The 21,404-nt window shown below is 41.1% G+C and overlaps 1 protein-coding gene across 4 annotated transcripts in view; it reads left to right on the top strand.

The window, feature by feature from the left end:
• The first annotated feature begins 2,375 nt into the window (after nucleotides 1-2,375).
• Nucleotides 2,376-21,404, top strand: part of LOC111158184 (HECT domain E3 ubiquitin protein ligase 1) — a 93,511-nt gene continuing 74,482 nt past the window's right edge. For all 4 annotated transcript variants that reach the window (XM_022520098.1, XM_022520122.1, XM_022520113.1 and 1 more), the window contains exons 1-2: nucleotides 2,376-2,594; nucleotides 4,034-4,194. In XM_022520098.1, coding sequence (XP_022375806.1) covers nucleotides 4,055-4,194 — 140 coding nt within the window. In that variant the 5' untranslated portion in view covers nucleotides 2,376-2,594; nucleotides 4,034-4,054. The remainder of the gene's footprint in view (nucleotides 2,595-4,033; nucleotides 4,195-21,404) is intronic.

Here is a 21,404-nt window from a genome sequence, read left to right as displayed (position 1 = left end):
TTGTTTTTTTTTTTTTTTTTAAAGATTTTATTTATTTGACAGAGATCACAAGTAGGCAGAGAGGCAGGCAGAGAGAGAGAGGAAGGGAAGCAGGCACCCTGCTGAGCAGAGAGCCCGATGCGGGGCTCGATCCCAGGACCCTGAGACCATGACGTGAGCCGAAGACAGAGGCTTAACCCACTGAGCCACCCAGGCGCCCCCAATTATAACATTTGGAGAAGTTGCATGAGGGATATTAAGGAACTCTTAATTTTATTTGCAACTTTTTTTTTAAATGTCTAAGCTTATTTCAAAATTAAAAGTTAAAAAACAAAACGGTAAGTTTAGCTTAAGGTGACTAATCCTTGGGGCTCAGGGCTCTCTGCTCAGTGGAGAGTCTGCTTCTCCCTCTGCCTGTTTCTCCCTCTGCCGGCTTCTCCCTCTGCCTGCTGTTCCCCCTGCTTGTGCTCTCTCATTCACTCTCGCTCTATCTTCAATAAATAAAAATCTTAAAAAAAAAAAAAAAGAATAAAAAAGAATTGAAGTTAATATTTAAATTCTGATATATCTTTTTAAAAATAATTGTTACATTTATTGGCCCTTCCTTCCTCCACCATTGGAGGATTTCAGCAACCTCCCAGCTAACTGTTTTGTCTTGGTAGCTCCTTTTAGCCATTCCATCAATCTTTCTAAGACTCTAATTATTCTAGTCAGTGTTCTAATCCAAAACTTGTTACTTATCTAAGCCTAAATGCAGAAACTTTGTTTGGGGCACAGTTCCTCTTTCCTTTGTCAGACAATACCAGACTTTGCTTGTATTCTTCCCCCTCCCTTGCACTGTCCATATTCCACCAATTCTTCAAAGTCCAGAAAGATCTTCCTCCTTGAAGATTTTATTGGCAGCTCCACGTCATAGTCATAGCTCCCAACACACTGTCATGTGTTGTAGTTGTGACAAGATAGTAGAATCCTCTACCCTTTTCTCTTGATTTGAACTGTTAACAGGAGACCTAGGGACCATGACCTGTGACAGTGGGATCTGTGCCTATATGTATTTGAAGTGCAAATCTGTAATTTCCAGAATACTGGTTCTTCCAGCATATGAAGATTGCTTAAAGGAACACAACTCAAATACTATTATGTAATATTCATTTTTGTCATGAAAGATGAAAAGGGGAGAGTACAGTGAGAGTGACTGAGGTATGGGTTTACTTATCGCAGAAACCAAGGGATTCGTTTCTTTATTTAAAAAAAGCTATATTGGGGCGCCTGGATGGCTCAGTGGTTTAAAGCCTTTGCCTTCGGCTCAGGTCCTGGTCCCAGGGTGTTGAGATTGAGCCCCGCATCCGGCTCTCTGCTTGGCAGGGAGCCTGTTTCCCCCTCTCTCTCTGCCTGCCTCTCTGCCTACTTGTGACCTCTGTCAAATAAATAAATAAAATCTTAAAAAAAAAAAAAAGCTATATTCACATTTCCAATGAACTACATCCAAAAAATCTCCAAATAGGTCTTATAAGCAGGCTCATTTTATTTTTAAAGGGTGTGAAACACAAAACGTTTGACGGGAATAACCACGGATGTACTCGAGACCACAACCCACAGGAAAAAGAGTCAAAAGCACACTCTTAGCGGTGCTGCTTACCGGGACGTCACTGGGCCTGAATTTACGCTTTTTTTGGAGCCACAGTTCTCTTATCATTGCAATGGAGATACTGCTGGAAAATATTTACTTCCCAGGCCTGTGGTGAAAGGTTTTCCTTCTGGTGAACTGCGGGCGGCTTGCCTCCTAAGACCCCACGGTGGTGCTTTTCCTCCTGCGACGCACTTCCGTGCTCGAGTAAGGCTGCCCCGCGGGGAGGAGAGGAGCTCGCGGCGCAGTACGGGCCGCCAGGCCGGCGGAGGGCTCGGCAAGGACAGGTTGGCCACAGCGATGACGTGTAGCGTGGGGGCCTAACAGCAGCAGCACGCTAAGTGTGTAGGCACGGTGCAAAACAGGCTGAGCGTGCGTGCACCAGTGTGCGGGGGTGCTGGGAGCGGGTGCACGACAGAAAAGCGACAGCTGACAGGGGAGTCTGAGGCCCGCAGGGCCAGAGCGTCCTGGTACTGAGGGCCACGCGTCCGGCCGCCGGGTTCCCCAGGTTGGGGCTACCACGCCGCCGTCCGACCAGTCTCAGCAGCGCCCCACCTGGCGGCCGGTGGGTTCGCTGCCGGGAGAGTCGATTTGCTCCGCCTCCGCCGAGCTCCGCTGCCCTCCGCAGCTTCCCCGCCCCGCTCTCGCCCGACCCTCTTCCCTTCCCCCTCCGGGATCGCGATGGACGCGGCCGCCCCCAGCTGCTGCTGGCAGCACCGCGCGGGCCTCTGAGGTGCGGGCCTGAGGAGCCGCGTGCCGGGGACCGGACGTGCGCTGGCTGCCGCCGGTCGGGGGAACCTCTCGCTTCCCTGTTACCAGGTCCCCGCGGAGGAAGGGGAGGGACAAGGCGCGGCTTTTCCTGTGCCGCTTGCCCGGCTCGACCTGCGCGGCCTGCGGCTTCCTGGTAACTCGAGGGCCGCGGCCGGGCCTGGCTCTGCCCGCGGCCTGCTCGGAGCTGGACCAGAGCGGTTTGGGACGACAAGCCCGGGTAAGAGCTTGAGGGACGGGGAGGCGGAAGAGCCTCAGGCGGTCGGAAGGGCCCGACCTGGGGGCCGGGATCCCGGATGCCCGGCGGCGTGCGGAGAGCAAGACCCCGGCTCCGGGTGAGGTCGCCCGGGCTGCTTCCCGACTAACCCGCTTAGCCCCTTTGTTCCCGTCCCTCGGCCCTGTCCGCGGCGGGGCCCGGCTTGCTGGAGCCGGAGCCTGGCTTGGCCGAGCCGGAGCCCAAGGCGGGCCCCCCTTGCCCTTGAGAAAGGTTCGCCTCCCCGTCGGGCCAGGGACGTCCCCCCGAGCCTCGAAGTTCCGGGCGCCGCTCCCGAGAGACCCGCCGCCCTGCTTGGCCCGGCGGCCTGCTCTGGGCACTGAGGCTTGCTGCCTCTCCTCCAGAACTTCCCCCTCCTAGACACAGGTAGCTAACTTAGCAGGGTTTGGTGCCAAGAAACCAGAGCGCGGTGCCTGCGCCTTCCGGCGCGGGGCTCGGCTGGGCCCGGAGTGTTGGGTCATCCCTGCTGGCCGCCGCCGTTGGGTGCCCACCGGGACCCGTGGCTGGATTCACACACTTGAAGCTGGGTTACCTGGGATCCAAAGCTGTCCTTCCGTCAGGGAGCCTACGGGCTTTTGTAATGACTTGACTCTTGGGTATGCTTCTCTATTTTGTATTATAATTTTTTAACCAACTGCCCCATTCTGTGAGAATGGGGAAAGAGGGCCATAGAGTGGCCTGTATTCGGATCCGTAAGGTGTTAGTCCATTGCATTTACTTTTAGCATTTCTTTTTTAAACTTTTAAGAGTTGCCAAGACTGCCAGAATTCTTAACCATGCCTTTATTCATAGATACGACTTGTATCTAATTATTGTTTGTATGTGGACGTCTTAAGAAGCAGTAGGTAAATTGGGAATTCAGCAGAATTTGTGGAATTGGGAGATCATTTTAAAGCAGAAACTTAATTTGGAGGGGGAGTGGACAGAGTGCTTAGAATCTCAAAATACTGAATGTAACACTTATCTGAAGATCAGTTTTGGGTGAAGGAGTGGGGAAGAACTTTGTTGGGGAAAAAAAAAGAACCTTTAGTAAGGTGTTCTTTGCCTTTTGGCACAGACATTGGTGACAGCAGTAGTGGGATCTAAAGTTTGACTGTGTTTGACAGAGACAGCTCTGCTTTCCAGTTAAGTAGCAACCTAATCAGCTTATACTCTAATGCAAAACTGGTTTTTATTTAGTATGATATATGAACGTTAAACCAGAGAAATAAAGTTGAAAAACTGCATTAAAGTACTCTCTCAAACATACTTACAAGTCTTTTCTAATTCCTAAGAGAACACCAGGAACATTTGGTTCTAGCCGATGTAAAAGAAAAATTTTTGAACCCCAGCTGATCAGTCCTGGGTATTTAAAGGACTCTTTCCTTTTCCTTTTTTAATTTAAGCAAAGAGGCTTTTAAAAAACCATGGCAGATGTGGATCCTGATACATTGCTGGAGTGGCTGCAGATGGGACAGGGAGATGAAAGGGACATGCAACTAATAGCCCTGGAACAGCTATGCATGCTGCTTTTGATGTCTGACAACGTGGATCGTTGTTTTGAAACGTAAGTATATCCCTTCAGTCTTCTTTTGGGGTTGCTGTGGTGACATCTGTTTTCAGCCATTTGCTGACTTCAGTTTGTATAGACTTTTCTCTAATGAGTTTTATCTTTTTAGAAGTGTCTGCAGTTTTGTTTGCATTTACACTTTTCTGAGAAATCGACATTGGTAGGTGAAGTAATTCCTGTAATGATAATAGTGATGACACAAATATATGTTTGTTGAATGAATAGGAATTAGGGAATACTAAATTTAACCCATAGCTTGCTTGATTCATTTTCAAAATACATTATGAACTGGGAAAATACAAATACTTCTTTAAAGGTACCTGTTTCTGTACCAAGAAATTAACTTGAAGTAAACATTAAAGTACAGAAGATGATAACAGTTTCCAGGTGCCCCTTTCTTCATTAGTATTAACTCATATGACATTGTACTTTCCTTAAAGCAAATGATTGCTTTGTAAATTTAAGTTTGGAGAGTATAAATCGGATGTTACTCATAATAGCATATTTTTGAAATAGGAGAAACAGATTTTGAAATTTGGAGTTTAAACAATTTTATTCAGAGGTTTTAATGTAGAATTTGTGTGAAAATGTAAAAGAATTCATTACTAGATTGGCTATTAATGCTGTTTTTCCTCTTATATGATTACTTGCCTGGTTAGATTAACCATTCTGAATACTTTTACTCTTTATTTTATATTACTTATTTACAGTTTTGAATTCTAATAGTTAATGAAAACTCAGATTTCTGTGTTTGTTTTAATGCCATTTTGAGATAATTAGAAAATGTTTGAGATGTTGACTTAAAACTTTGTATAATTATCAATTTCTTTGAGGTGGCAATAAAGGCTGTTATAAAATTGACAAAGTATTTTTTTTTTCTTTAAGATTATTTATTAGAGAGAGAGAGTATGTGTGCTTGTGTATGAGTGGGTGGTGGTGGGGGAGAAGCAGAGGGAGAAGCTGAGCAGGGAAACCCATCTTGGGGCTTGATCCAAGCCCAGGACCTGGGGATGGTGACCTGAGCCAAAGGCAGCCGCTTAATGGACTGAGCCACGCAGGCACCTCTAAATTGACAAAGCATTTTTTAATTGTCTTCATTTTTGAATGAATAATTAATGAAGATGAATTAATAAAGTTAATAATTCTTAGTTGTAAATCCCATTAAGACAGTAAAAATCTTAGGATAAAAATTCTTATAAACAAAGTTTCAAATTCACTGTTTTTTATTTTTGTTTTCTTTCAAGAGTTTATTTGAATTCAGATTAGTCAGCTTGTAGTATAGTACTGGTTTCAAGGGTACAATTTAGTGATTCATCACCCAGTTACCCCATCCTCCTACCCCAAGTCACAATTTATTAGTGGCCCATTTATGTCAACTAGTTTTTGTTATTAACAAAACTTTGAATGCATATTAATAGCCCCCCTGTTGATACTTATTTTAGCAGGATTCATAGAAAGGTGAAATAGATTTTTGAGTATTTTCAGATTTCATTGGAGGGTCTTCATTACCTGAGAATTACTTTAAAAAAAAAAAAAAAGATTAGTTATTTATTTATTTGACAGAGATCCCAAGTAGGCAGAGAGGCAGGGAAAGAGAGGAGGAGGCAGTCTCCCCGCTGAGCAGAGAGCCCAATGCAGGGCTCGATCCCAGGACCCTGGGATCACGACCTGAGCTGAAGGCAGATGCTTTAACCCACTGAGCCACCCAGACGCTCCTACTTTGGTTTTTTAAAAGTTATACTTGCTGGGCGCCTGGATGGCTTAGTCTGTTAAGTGTCTGTCTTTGGCTCAGGTCATGATTCCACGGTCCTGGGATGGAATCCGCCATCAGACTCCTTGCTGGGTGGGGAACCTTCTTCTCTTTCCCAGCTTGCGCTTGCTTGTGCTCACTTGTGCTCCCTGTGGCTATCTTTGTCTCTCTCTCTCTCTCTCTCTCTCTCAGATAAATAGGGCCACCTCAGTGGCTCAGTCGTTAAGCATCTGCCTCAGGCTCAGGTTATGATCCTAGTGTCCTGGGATCCTAACGTCTTAGTCTCACATCAGGCTCCTTGCTCTCCCTCTACCTCTCCCCTTGCTTGTGTTCCCTCTCTCACTGTGTCTCTTTCTGTTGAATAAATAAATAAAATCTTTAAAAAATAAGAAATTACACTTGCCAATCAAAGTAATGATTGTTTTGTATCTTTACTAAGTACTAATATATAGTAGTTATTTGTAGTGGCATTTAAAAAAGGTGTTACCGATTAAAACAATTTTAAAGGAAATATTTATTTATTTTTACTGATTTTATTTATTTATTAGAGAGAGAAAGAGAGAGAGAGCATGAGGGGGGGAGGGTCACAGGGAGAAGCAGACTCCCCGCTGAGTAGGGAGCCAGATGTGAGACTCCATCCCAGGACTCCAGGATCATGAACTGAACCCCCAGGTGCCCTTAAAGGAAATTTTTAAAATAAAAAACATCCATATATAAAATCCTACCATCCTAACATAACTTGTTCTTTCCATTTTCTCTTCTAGGCTTATTTATATTTGATACAATACAGTGTTATGAAAGATAAAATTAAAGTCAGATAGGATTTATATTTTTTATTTACTAAGATAACAAGACTTATTTTCAAATTGGAATGGTTACCCCATTTCATGCAGCATACCAGTAATTTGTCTATCAAAAAACAGATCTTTGATTAAATTTGTAACAGTTTTTTAAAAAACGCATAGTTTGCTCTCTTTGTTCTATAGTCCAAGATTTTCTTGTCACAAGGGAACTTGTTTTGAGTCCCTTAAACCAGAGGCAGCTTGGTGACATGGAAAGAATGGGCGGTGGCATCAGAGACCTGGGTTCATGTTCCTGGATTCTTGGTCTACTACGTCTTAATTTAGCCTTTGAGAGCCTTAGTTTAGTTTCTTTCTGTGTAGAGTAGTAGTAGGTTCCTTGTGAGGATTAAAGGAAAGAATGTGTATGAAAAGTGATTTGGTTAAAGTGGGCTACCTACCAATACTACATTTCTAATTTTGAATTTTATTTTGGGACTTTATTTTGTGAAGCTGATTGATTTTGGAGAGTCTTTTTTAAAATTCTTGGCAAGAGTCAAGAAACAGGGTAGGGGAAAAGCAAGATGATGTGCATATTTTGAATATTGAAATTTGAATTTTTGAAAATTTCCCGTACCAACTTGATTTCCTAAGATACTAGCAAACAGTCCTTATTTATATTGAATAAAGTAGAAGATGTCTATATGTTCAGATATGTATTTCCCTTATTAGCCTGTATTAATAGTTACATGTCTCTTTAGTTAGGAAAGGCAGATGGTGTGGTAGAATAATGCCTTTGGGATGGGATAGATTTGGGTTCAGTTTTTGTGAAGATTAAAAGGGATGATAGATGTGAAATCCCTAGCATGGTGCTTTTCACTTAATGGTTGTCTTTCCTTTAGTATAGTATTATATGTGGCTCTCCATTTTTTGAAGAGTCTTGACAGTCTTTTTAAAGTTAAGGAATGTATATTTTCTGTGAAGCTGTGATATTTCCTATTAATGCCTGAACTTACAGGGTAATGCTCTAAAAAATAAAATTCAAGTTCAAGGTGAGTTTTTGCTTTCATCTGTGATATGTTAGTGAGTTAAATTTAATATGTTATAAATTTAATAAGAGTTAAATTTAATGAGTTACAAATGAGTTTGCATTCACATTAAAATGGATGATTATTGTACATGTTATTATAAATAGGTAAATCCTGGGCACTTGTAGATCCTGCCTCCTATCTCTTCAGATAGTATAATTAAAAAGTTCTATTTTCTGGGTAGAATCTAAGTTCTAGAAAATGGGATATTAGGGATAGTACTTTTATTTTATTTTTTTTTTAAGATTTTATTCATTTATTTGACATAGGGAGAGAGATCACAAGTAGGCAGAGAGGCAGATGGTGGGGCGGGGGGGAAGCAGGCTCCCTGCTGAGCAGGGAGTCGGATGCGGGGCCCAATCCCAGGATCCTGAGTTCATGACCTGGGCCGAAGGCAGAGGCTTAACCACTGAGCCACCCAGTTGCCCCTGGCCTTTGAAGAGGTGGTTTTTCCTAGAGTTATAAAGGATGAGTAAGTTTATGGGCTGAAGTATGAAGAGGAGGTAGAGGGGTGTTCGAAGAGGAGGCAATGTGCAAAGAATTTGAAGTGGGATAAGTAGGGCATGATTGAAGAACTTGAAGAAAACTAGTGTGACTGGGACAAGGAGTTTGCCGAAGTGCTGTAGGAGGTAGGGGCTAGATGGGTTGGAGTCTTTTGTATATGAGAAGTAAAGCTTTTGGTTTTATCTTAAGAGCAGTGCAAAGGCAGTGAAATAGTGCAAAAGAGTGATTGATAGGATTACATTTGTTTTTTAGAAACATTACCTAGGGGTGCCTGGGTGGCTCAGTGGGTTAAAGCCTCTGCCTTTGGCTCAGGTCATGATCCCAGACTCCTGGGATCGAGCCCTACATCGGGCTCTCTGCTCAGCGGGTAGCCTGCTTCCTCTCTTCTCTGCCTGCCTCTCTGCCTACTTGTGATCTCTGTCTGTCAAATAAATAAATAAAATCTTTAAAAAAAAGAAACATTACCTGCTCTTTTGAGAATAGAATAGATGAGTGGAGAGGACAGAAAGAACAATTTCTTCTAGGCTTTGCCGATTATGGTTGAGCGAGAGGTTTGTAGTAATAGAAGTATGAAGAAGTAGAGAGAGAGATTTAGGAAGAAAAATAGTCAGAACTTGTTGAATGATTGGATATGAGAGAGTGAGAAAGGAAGTATCATGCATTACTCAGGTTACAGTGGATGGTGATGCCATTCGGTGAGAAAGAACACTGGAATAGTTTTGAGGGGCTGGGATCATGAGTTTGGAATTTGGCTGGATTCTCATCTGCCTCTGCATTCAGCCTGCTGGATTCTGTTTTGACAGAAATATATGAAAAAAATCATCCTCCACAAGTGTGGTTGGAAAAGGGAGGAATGTTGTAGTGATTTTTTTATACATAATTATGGATATTCTTTGATACATTACCAAAACTGGACAAGTGATAGTTTCTTAAGGGTTAGTTCTAATGTGGATTGTGAATCATATCAGTGAGCTTCTTGTACTCTGTTACATAAAATTTATTGGTCTCTCTTGTACTTTGAGTGGATTTTTTTTTAGTCTGTGTTTAAGCTTGTAAAATTGTGCCCTGGTTATGGATTTACTGAGCTATACGATAATCCAAATATTGACATATGTCATTCTACAGTATCACAAACTCATAATTGTTTAATATTAATAATGATCTCATCAGAAAAGTTTCAATATTGGGAAGCTGTCTAGCTCATGGTAGCAGATACAAGTTTTCCAAAATTGTCATTTTTGCTTGAAAGCTTTAATGTTATCTTTGGCAATAAGTACTGTCAGTTGTTTTCCTTGTAGTGGAAGGCTTACTTTGTTAAATTTTGAGAAATGTTTGCCAGTTTCCAAGTCTGAATAATCACAGTTTGTCTGAAGTTCTTTAAAGTAAAAATGGGGGCGCCTGGGTGGCTCAGTGGGTTAAGCCGCTGCCTTCGGCTCAGGTCATGATCTCAGGGTCCTGGGATCGAGTCCCGCATCGGGCTCTCTGCTCGGCAGGGAGCCTGCTTCCCTCTCTCTCTCTGCCTGCCTCTCTGTCTACTTGTGGTCTCTCTCTGTAGAAAAAAAAAAAAAAAAAAAAGTAAAAATGGTGTTGCATGAAAAAAAGTGTCTGGTTGAGCTCTCCAACAGTCACACAAGTGCTTTCCCTTGACACAGCCATCATTCTTTAGGAGGCAGAAGTGCTTTATACTTACTTCCCATTACCTGTAGTAGGTTATTAAAAAGACAGGTATTCAAGGGTTGTGATGTAGTAAGATTAATAATTTTTTTTCCTTCATCAAAGTTATTCTGCTTCCCCTCCAGTCCCCCATGCCAAAGCTCGGCAGTGAAGACTACAGCTAATAGTAGTACAGTTTAGTACCCTTGCCTTGATTCATGCTGAAATGCCAGCAGTTTCATCCACCATTGCTTTTGCATCATTAGTGTACATGTCAACAGAGGAAGAAAGTGATTCAAAAAGAGAAAGGACAATTGTGTTGAATTGTGGTGAGAGGTTAAGTAGGGTGAAGACTGAAAGCGTCCTTTGGATTTAGCTACATTCTCAAGGACATTGATCTTAATGAGAGCTGAGTGGAGTGGTGGTGAGGGAGAGATTTGAATGGGTCCACGAATAAGTAGGATATGAAGAAATAGAGCCAGAGAGTGTGGAAAACTTTTTCAAGAAGTTAGATTGGAATGGGGGTATGGGATTTTGTCTTTTAAAGGTCAAAGAGATAGGAGAGAGAATATTCATAGTGTTTAGGATTCTGAGAAACTGGGAGAAGATTGGCTTCTGTTAAGACCAGTACTTTTTAAACTTTAGTGTGCATGATGTGAAATACCTGGGGATCTTGTTAAGCTGCAAATTATGATTCATTTGGTTTGGTGTGCTACCCGATAGTCTGCATTCCTAGTATGCTACCAGATAATGCTGAAGCTGTGGTCAGAAAAATCTTATGTTTAGGAGTAAAGCTCTGATCCGCTGGTGGAGAGATGGGTTTTATTTTAGGTAGTGTGTTCCTTGTAAAACAGGGCAGATGGGAAGATTAGATACAGATGTTTTAGGTTTTGTGGTTAAAAGTTGGAGGGATTTCTGTCGGATGACCTTTTGTTTCCCTGAAGTAGGAGATTGAAAAGAATGATAGTATCTTGGATTGGTATGGGGAAATAATTATAATTTGCTAGTAGCTTCATAATAGATATCTCTGTCTCCAAGCTAACAATGACCAGAGTCATATCTTAAAATATTTTTCATGGTCTTTTCCCCCCAGCTTTATTGAGGTTAAATTAAAAAAAACATTATTTGACTGTACCACTCTATTTTATAAAATCTTTGGATCTTTACCTAATGGATAAGATTGAGATGCCCTCAAAGACTTCTGTGTTCTCAAAGTACTACTAGATACATACCACTAGTACTTTTTCTTTTTCTTTTGTCATTTTAAAAAGTATTTATTTGAGAGAGAGCTCATGAGCTAGAGGGAGCATGAGCAAGCATGAGCAGAGGGGAGGGGCAGAGGGAGAAGCAGACTCCCCACTGAGCAGGGAGTTGGTGTGTTTAGGGTTCCATCCTAGGACCCTTGGATCATGAACTGAGCTGAGGGCAGCCACTGAACTGACGGAGCTACCCAGGCGCCCTTACTTTTTTTCTTCCTATTGCTAAGCATAGAGTTTGGCATATAAAAGCTAATAACCACATAGTAAACAAAATGAAGTTATTTATATTGTGCTTGCTTTTCATTTATGCCTAAAGAAAGTATTTTTGGGATCATGAAATTGGTTGGGGAGCATATAAAAAGAGGAGCATTGTATTCTTCTCTGTAGTACAGTGACAGAATCAATATATATATATTTTCCCTATCCCCCTGCATTTATGTACCTGCTTTTTCCATATTAACTTCTGTTTTCTTCTACCCGTTGGCAGAGTAGTAGGGAAGTGAAATTACTTTTTTTTTTTTTTATAAGCCCTACAGCTGATCCTTCCTTGGATAGGGAATGTTCATTATTTCAAATACATATAATACTAAAAAGTTAAGTAAGTAATTTCTGTTTACACAAATCAACTATTGTCTATGTACTTCTTTTCAATTAACAGCAGAAAGAAGTGTTAGAAGATGAGAACCATTCTCTGTAAGGGAGCTCATAGATAATGATCCTCAGTGAGCTTTTGTTAAGCTTACCAAAGTTTCTTTCACCTTAAAATACTTTTTTTTTTTAATAAATTTTATTTATTAATTTGACAGAGAGAGACACAGTGAGAGTGGGAACATAAGCAGGGGGAGTGGGAGAGGGAAAAGCAGGCTTCCTGCTGAGCAGGGAGCCGGATGCAGGGCTTAATCCCAGGACCCTGGAATCATGACCTGAGCTGAAGGCAGATGCTTAATGACTGAGCCACCCAGGTGCCCCTCACCTTAAAATACTAAAAAAAACAAAACACATATTCTTCTTCTTTGTAGCTGTAAACAATGTATGTTTTGCATACTTGTTGACTGTGCCATGAGACCTTTTAGTTCCTTAGAGCCCAGCACTGTCTTATTCATCTTTGTATCCTACCTTCCAATACCTAGCACAGTACTTGGCATAAAAAAGTACTGTCTGTTCAGTAGATACTTACTTAATGAATCGTAGTCGGATGTGTGTGTGTGTTTTAATTGGAGAAAAGCAAATCTACGTATTGGAATTTTACTCCTTTTCCTTTGAGAAGGAAGGCCATAATTTTCAACTGCTTTGCCAGGAGTTATTTTTAGTTAAGCAATACAGGGAGAGTCAAGGCTGGGAGCAGGGACAAAAATAAAAGATGAGGAGCACCTGGGTGGCTCAGTGGGTTAAGCCTCTGCCTTTGGCCCAGGTCATGATCTCAGGGTCCTGGAATAGAGCCCCACATTGGGCTCTCTGGGTTCAGCAGAGAGCCTGCTTCCTACTCTCTCTCTGCCTGCCTCTCTGCCAACTTGTGATTTCTCTCTCTCTCTCTCTCTCTCTGTTAAACAAATAAATAAAATCGGGGCACCTGGGTGGCTCAGTGTGTTAAGCCTCTGCCTTCGGCCCAGGTCATGATCTCGGGGTCCTGGGATCGAGCCCCGCATCGGGCTCTCTGCTCAGCAGGGAGCCTGCTCCCCCCCTCTCTTTCTGCCTGCCTCTTTGCCTGCTTGTGATCTCTGTCTGTCAAATAAATAAATAAAAATCTTTTAAAAATAAATAAATAAAATCTTTTTTTTAAAAAGGTTAAATTTTATATTGTAAATCTTCAAAAATCTTGGCCCAAGTCCAAGCAATATAGTCTAGAAAAAGGATAGGATAGTTACCGTATAAAAACTATTACAGTTCCCAAGGAAATTATTTATCTTTGGAACCTCGTGAAGCCTTTTGTTCTCATTTTTTTGTTTGTTTGTTTGTTTTAAGATTTTATTTATTTATTTGAGAGAGAAAGAGAGAGTGAGTGATAGAGAGCAGGGGCAGAAGGAGAGGGAGAGGGAGAAGCAGGTTCCCTGCTTAGCAGGGAGCCTGACGCAGGGCTTGATCTGAGGACTCAGGGATCATGACGTGAGCCAAAGGCAGATGCTTAACCAACTAAGCCACTCAGATGCCCCTATTCTTTTTTTTTTTTTTTTTTTAAGATTTTATCTATTTATTTAACACAGAGAGAGAGAAATCACAAGTAGGCAGAGAGGCAGGCAGAGAGAGAGGGGGAAGCAGGCTCTCTGCTGAGCAGAGAGCCGGATGCGGAACTCGATCCCAGGACCCTGAGATCATGACCTGAGCTGAAGGCAGAGGCTTAACCCACTGAGCCACCCAGGCACCCCTCAGATGCCCCTATTCTTGCTCTAAGTTACTTACTCTGCTTTCATCAGAGAAAGATTCTGTTGTCATTGCAGGTACCATTTCCTAATTAGGCTATTTTTAGGTCTGTAAACTGGTATTAGGTCTATAAACTGGTGTAGTACTAGGTTTAATTATATAAAAATAATTTCTACCCATAATGTGAGAGATAAATCTTCAACAAATTTAAAAGTTTGAAAAGCTCTTTAATTATAAATAAAAGTTTGTGCCATGGATGTATACTTTTAGCACTATTCAGGGAGTGCTGTGATTATGATATGCATGATACTCATTTTTTTTCTTAAATTTATTTAAATTACACACAGTAAAGTTCGGAGTTTTGACAAATGCAAAGTCACGTAACCACCACCACAATTGAAATTCATCACAGTTCCAACATCCCAAAACATTCCCTAGAGCTGTCCTTTTGAAGTTAAATCCTCCCCCAACTCCAGTGCTTGACAACCAGTTAGTGGTCTGTTCTTTGATGCTATAGTTTTGACTTTACCAGAATGTTGTATAAGTAGAATCTCATATACATTGTGTAGTGTTTTTTTTTTTTTGTTTTTTAAATATTTTATTTATTTATTTGACAGAGATCACAGTAGGCAGAGAGTCAGGCAGAGAGAGAGAGGAGGAAGCAGGCTCCCCCCTGAGCAGAGAGCCCGATGCGGGGCTCGATCCCAGGACCCTGGGAACACGACCTGAGCTGAAGGCAGAGGCTTTAACCCACTGAGCCACCCAGGTGCCCCTGTGTAGTGTTTTGAGTCCGGCTTCATAAGTGTAGTATATTGCATTTGAGAGTATCTATGTTGCTGTGTGTATAATAAGTAGGTCCTTCCCTTTAATATCTGTGTAGTACCATTTTATGGGTGTACCCCACAGATGGTTTATCCATTTACCTCTTGAAAGACATTTGGCTTTGCGGTTTTGGTGATTATGACCAGAGTTGCTATAAACATTAGTATATAGATTTCTGTGTAAATATGTATTTTCATTTCTTCTGCAATTGTTAGAGAAAAGTCTGACGGGGCACCTCGGTGGCTCAGTCTTTAAGCATCTGCCTTCGGCTCAGGTCATAATCCCAGAGTCCTGGGATAGAGCCTCACATGGGGCTCCCTGCTGGGTGGGAAGCCTGCTTCTCCCACTCCCCCTGCTTCTGTTCTCTCTCTTGCTGTGTTTCTCTCTGCCAAATAAATAAAATCTTAAAAAAAAAAAAATCACTGCAAAATTAAAAAAAAAAAGGAAAATCTGACAAGATGGAGAATTTGGCAGACTGACCTCAAAATTTATATGGAAATGCAAAGGACCTACACTAGCCAAAACAACTTTAATTAGAGGACTAATAATATCATACTTAAATTCCTATTATATTGGTGCAGTAATCAAAACAGTGTGGTATTGATGTAAAGCAAAATGGATTGATGAAATGGAGCAGAGAGTCAGAAATAGATTGACATAACAGGATACTTTATTTCAACAAAGGTGCAAAGGCAGTTCAGTGGAAAAGAATAGTATTATTTTATGGTGCTGGAACAATTGGTGTCCATGTGGAAAAAAGAAAAAATTAACTGTGACTAATGTACCACACCATATATAGAAATAAAATGAATCATAGACCTTAATGAAGAACCTAAAACTATAAGACCTCTAGAAGAAAACATAGGAGATAACCTTTGTGACCCTAGGTTAGTCAAATATTTCTTAAGTAAATACCAAAAGCACAACCCATAGAGAATAAATTGGTATGTTTGAAGGTTTTTATAACTAATTGTTTGTGTAATAGAGGACTGTTTAAGTTACTTAATTCTTTGTGGTTTTTTTTTTTTTTTTTTTAAGATTTTATTCATTTATTTGAGAGAGAGAGGCAGGGATAGTGACAGAGATAGTGAGAGAAAGCATAAGTGGGGAGGAGAGGGAGAAGCAGGCTCCCCCCTGAGCAGGGAGCATGATGTGGGGCTTGATCCCAGGACCCTAGAATCATGACCTGAGCAAAAGGCAGATGCTTAACTGACTGAGCCACCCAGGTGGCCCTAAGTTACTTAATTCTTGAGTGAATTTTAGTAGAATTGGGCTAACTAATGTGAATTAGAATTTGTGGGCATAGAGTTGTTTGCAGTATTCCTTTTTATCCTTAGGTGTTTGTACAGTGTGTTGGGATAATCTTATTTTTCATCTTCATACTGGCAATTTTTATGTTTTGATCAATCTGGCTAAATATTTATCAGTTTTATTAATCTTTATAAAGAAGTGGCTTTTGGTTTAATTCATTTTTTTATTTTTCTGCTTTATGTTTCATTGATTTCTGCTCTTAATTCCTTCTGCATTGGTTTGAGATTTAATTTGCTCTTTTTTTTCTAGTTCTTAGATGGAAGCTCAGGTTACTGATTTGAGACCTTGTCTAATATAAGCATTTAATACTATAAATATCTCTTTTCTGCTTTAATTGATGTTATATATTTATTTTAATTTGGTTCAGAATACTTAAAAATTTTGTTTGGCGGGACGCCTGGGTGGCTCAGTTGGTTAAGCAGCTGCCTTCGGCTCAGGTCATGATCCCAGCATCCTGGGATCGAGTCCCACATCGGGCTCCTTGCTCATCAGGGAGCCTGCTTCTCCCTCTGCCTCTGCCTGCCATTCTGTCTGCCTGTGCTTGCTCTCTCTCCTTCTCTCTCTCTGACGAATAAATAAATAAATAAATCTTAAAAAAAAAAAAATTTTTGTTTGGCAGTTTCTTTTTGACCCTTGTGTTATTTAGAAGTGTGTTGCTTAATTTACAGATCTTTAGGGATTTTCCAGGTATTTTTGTGGCACTATTGTGGTTAGAGAATATACTTTATATTATTTTAATTATTTTAAATCTATTAAGGTTTGTTTTACTACCCATGATATGGTCTATTTTTGGTGACACATCCACATGCATGTCAGAAGAATGTATGTTTTGCTCTTATTGGGAGGAATGTCTGTAAGTGTGAAATTAGGTCAGGTTGGTTGATAGTGGTGTTCAGTCTATATATCCTTGTTGATTTTCTGTCTATTTGTTTTATAGGTTATTGAATGAGAGGTGTTGAAGTCTCCAAGTGTAATTGTAGATTTATCTATTTCTTTTCAGTTATCTCAGTTTTTCATGTATTTTGAAGCCTTGTTAGGTGCCTTTAAAAGGATTGTTAGGAAATTTTATTTTATCGTTATGAAAACTCTATTTTTATCTCTGGTAATTTTCCACATTCTGAAGTTTATTTTGTTTTACATAACTATAGCCGCTTAAGCTCACTTGCTTGCTTGCTTTCTTGTTTTTTCTCTTTTCTTTCTTTCTTTTTTCCCCCCAAGATTTTATTTATTTATTTGAGAGAGAGAGACACAATGAGAGAGGGAACACAAGCAGGGGGAGTGGGAGAGGGAGAAGCAGACTCCCCACTGAGCAGGGAGCCTGATATGGAGCTCGATCCTAGGACCCTGAGATCGTGACCTGAGCCAAAGGCATACACTTAATGACTAAGCCACCGAGGTGCCCCAAGATTTTATTTTTAAGTAATCTCTGTACCCAACACGGGGCTCGAATTCACAACCCTGAGATCATGAGTCCCATGTTCCACTAAATGAGCCAGCCTGGTTCCCTTCTAGCTTTCTTTTGATAGTGTTTATTTGGTCTTTTCCATCCTTTAAGTTTTAACCAATCTATGTTATTATATGTAATGTGGGTTTCTCGTAGACAGTACATGGTTAGTTTGTGTTTTTTTTTTTAATCCAACCTGGTTGTCTTCCTTTAATCCAACCAGTCTTTTTTTAATTGGTGAGTTTAGACCATTTATATTTAATGTAATTTTTGATGTGTTTGGAAATATGTCTAACATTTTACTTCTTGTTTTTTGTTCTGTCGCTCACCTGTGCTCACACTCTCTCTCTTCTTCTGTTTCTTCTTTCCTGCCTTTCCTTACTTGAATATTTTGTAACATTTTAATTTAACTTGCCTGTTAGTTTTTGGCTCACTTTATATTTTTTTAATGGTTGCTATGAGAATTGCAATTAACTAAGAGTTAGTGTTTTACCATTTAATATGAAGAAGCCTTCCCTTTATCCTTCATATTATAATTTTTGTATGTTTTAAGTCTATATACATTGAAAATCTCAAGATGCAGTTTTAAAATTTTCACTTTCAAAAGTCAGTTTAAGAGGAGAAAAATAATCTGTTATATTTATCTTCCTATTTGTTATTTCTGTTCTTCCTTCATTCCTGAAGTTCCCTGTATGTCTTTGGTATCATTTTCTTTAACTTCGAAGAACTTTCCCTAGCATATCTTTTTCTTTTCTTTTTTTTTAAGATTTTATTTATTTATTTGAAAGAGAGCAGAGAGAGAAAGAGATCTTGGGGTAGGGGGGCAGAGGAAGAAGCAGTCTCCCTTCTGAGTAGAAGCCTGATATGGTGCTGGATCCCAGGATTCTGGGATCATGACCTGAGCCAAAGGAAGACACTTAACCAACTAAGCCACCCAGTGGCCCAGGTGCCCTTTTTTTTTTCTTTTTCTTTTCTTTCTTTCTTTTTTTTTTAAAGATTTTATTTATTTATTTGACAGATAGATCAGAAGTAGGCAGAGAGGCAGTCAGAGAGAGAGGAGGAAGCAGGCTCCCCGCTGAGCAGAGAGCCCAATGCGAGGCTCGATCCCAGGACCCTGGGACCATGACCTGAGCTGAAGGCAGAGGCTTTAACCCACTGAGCCACCCAGGCGCCCTTTTTTTTAATATTTTGTTTATTTATTTGACAGAGAGAGATCACAAGTAGGCAGAGAGGCAGGCAGAGAGAGAGGAGGAAGCAGGCTCCCCGCCGAGCAGAGAGCCCAATGCGGGGCTCGATCCCAGGACCCTGGGATCATGACCTGAGCCGAAGACAGAGGCTTTAACCCACTGAGCCACTCAGGCGCCCCCCCCCCCTTTTTTTTAAAGTAGGAGCCACACCCTATGTTGAGCTCAACATGGGGCTTGAACTCAGGACCCTGAGATCAGACCTGAGGAGGAATCTTGTTGAATTAGACATTTAACCAACTGAGCCACCCAGGCGCCCCTCTTTAACATTTCTTTTAGGGAAGTCTGCTGGTGATTAATTCTCTTAGTTTTCTTTCATCTGAGAATGTCTTTATTTTATATTTATGCTGTGAAGATATTTTTGCTGGATATAAAATTCTGGGACGACAGTTCTTTTCGGCATTTTAAAGATATTATTCCATCGTTTTCCAGCCTTTATGGTTTCTGATGAGAAATCTGCATTTATTCTGATCTTTGTTTCTTTGCGTTGCTTTTCCTTTTGCTGCTTTTAAGATTTTTTTTAAAATTTACCTTTGCAGGGTTTTGCTCTTTGATTATGATTTGCCTGTGCATGGTTGTCTTAATTGAAGTTTGCTGAGCTTCTTGAATTGTATGCCTTTCACCACATTTGGAGCATTTCTTTGTCAAATCTATTTTCTACAGACATTTTGTTTTCTCCTTTCCTTCTGGGGCTCCAGTGGCACAACTGTTACACTTTTTAATGTGTTCCCTTTGCTGCCTGTCACTATTTCCTTTTTTCTCCCAGTCTTTTCACTCTGTTCTTCAGATTGGATAATTTTTATTACCTGTTTTCAATTTCACTGACTATGTTTTATGGCTTTTGAGCCCATCTAGTGAAGTTCCCCCCCCCCACTCACAAATTGTACTTTTTCTTTCTTTTTTCCTTTTTTTTTTTTTTAAAGATTTTATTTATTTATTTGACAGAGAGAGAGATCACAAGCAGGCAGAGTCAGTCAGAGAGAGAGAGAAGGGGAAGCAGGCTCCCTGCTGAGTGGAGAGCCCCACGTGGGGGTTGATCCCAGGACCCTGGGATCATGACCTGAGCTGAAGGCAGAGGCTTAACCCACTGAGCCACCCAGGTGCCCCCTCCTTTTTTTTTTTTTTTTTTTTTTTAAGATTTTATTTATTCATTTGAGATAGAGAGCACAAGCAGGGGGGAGATAGAGGAAGAGGGAGAAGTAGATTCCATGCTGATCTGGGAGCCTGACGTGGGGCTTGATCCTAGGATCCTAGGATCATGACCTGAGCTGTAGGCAGATACTTAACCTGAGCCACCTAGGCCCCCCTGAACTTTTTATTTCTGAAACTTCCATTTGATTCTTTTTTATGTTTTCTGTTTCCAGTCATTTCAAGAATGTTCACATTTACCTCTTGGGGTATAGTTACAATACCTAGTTGATAATCCTCCTTGATAATTTTCGTTTCTTTCTTTTTTTTTTTTACCCCTGATAACTATTTATTTATTTATTTTTTTAAAAAGATTTTATTTATTTATTTGACAGACAGAGATCACAAGTAGGCAGAGATGCAGGCAGAGAGAGAGGAGGAAGCAGGTTCCCCACTGAGCAGAGAGCCTGATGCGGGGCTCGATCCCAGGACCCTGAAATCATGACCTGAGCCGAAGGCAGAGGCTTAACCCACTGAGCCACTCAGGCGCCCCTACCCCTGATAATTTTAATATCTAGGTTGTCTCAGGCTTGTATCTGTTGACAGCACCCCCCCCCCCCGCATTGACAAGTAGTCTCCATGTGTAGTGTGAAGCCTGACATGAGTCTTGAACTTATGACCCTGAGATCAGGACCTGAGCTGAGATTAAGAGTCAGGTAGATGCTCAACTGACTGAGCCACCCAGGCACCCAGCTGTCTTTTTCTTGAGGTGGATTAAGTTAGATTGTACTGATTCTTTGTGTTTCAAGTTTTTTTATGGCTCCATGCCCAAAGTGGGCATTGAACTCATGACCCTGAGACTGAAGAGTCACATGCTCTACTGACTGAGTCAGCCAGGCACCCCTGTTTCAAGTTATTTTGGATTTTATCTTAGCTATTTGGGATATTGTTAGACTCTTTTTATAACAGTCGTCTGGAGATAATGTTGATTTTGTTTTGTGTTGGCATGCAGTCATTCTGATTAGATTTAGATTGCAAGTTCTGTCTTGCCCTCTGTGGGTGGTGGTTCCAATGTTAGTGATTTCATAGCTTTTGTTATGGTGTTTGGGTCTACTCTGTATGTGCATTTGTCATTCAGAGTATAATCTGGGGCTTGAGTGGTGGATTATATCATAGTTCAGTTGTCAGAGTCTTTGCTGGTGTTTTTCAGCTCTTTCCTTCATAGTGTAGTTTGGAGGTGAGCTTAGGACTTGTGTTGGGGATCCTTTATCTGCTCTTTCTTTTCTGAGATTTCCCCTGTATTTTTTGGCTACCTGGAGCCCTTTTTACTTGTGTTCTAGCTAGAAAACTGGGACTTTCTTGATGTTATAGCTACACTTCTTCCCATCACCTCCCCCTCCACTCTTACCCCTTATGCTGGTACTAAACTAGACAAGACTAGGCTGCTCCCAAGGTGAAAGTAGTGAGAGAAAAAGGGAAGATAACAGGATTCTTCTCATGCTCTTTTATCCATAGGGGCTCCTTTTCTTAGTGCCCATTTCTCTCCAGCGCCTTAGATGCTCATGCCATCTCTATTGCACTGTGCATGTGTCACTCAGGATTTAGTGTGAAGCTTAACTCTGAGGTTAGCCTTGGGGCCAGGTAGGGAGTAAGAAGCCCCGGGAATTTCTCCCCACACTCTGGCTTACAGAGACCCTCTTTGTTGGTCCTCTCTGAGTTTATGTTCTGTGTTCCTGCTATATAGTTTGAGACCTGACCCATCAAGGCGTCAAACCAGAAAACAAAAGAGGAAAGGAAAAATGCCCCTGAAACTTACTTCTATGGGTCCTTATTTAAGTTTTGACTTCCTTCCTTAGTCCATCTGCTC

Source organism: Enhydra lutris, unplaced genomic scaffold (genome assembly GCF_002288905.1).
Source record: "Enhydra lutris kenyoni isolate GAN:26980312 unplaced genomic scaffold, ASM228890v2 scaffoldscaffold4, whole genome shotgun sequence".
NCBI lineage: Eukaryota > Metazoa > Chordata > Mammalia > Carnivora > Mustelidae > Enhydra > Enhydra lutris.
Note: the sequence above shows the minus strand (reverse complement) of the source record. Positions and strands in the feature narration are given on the sequence as shown.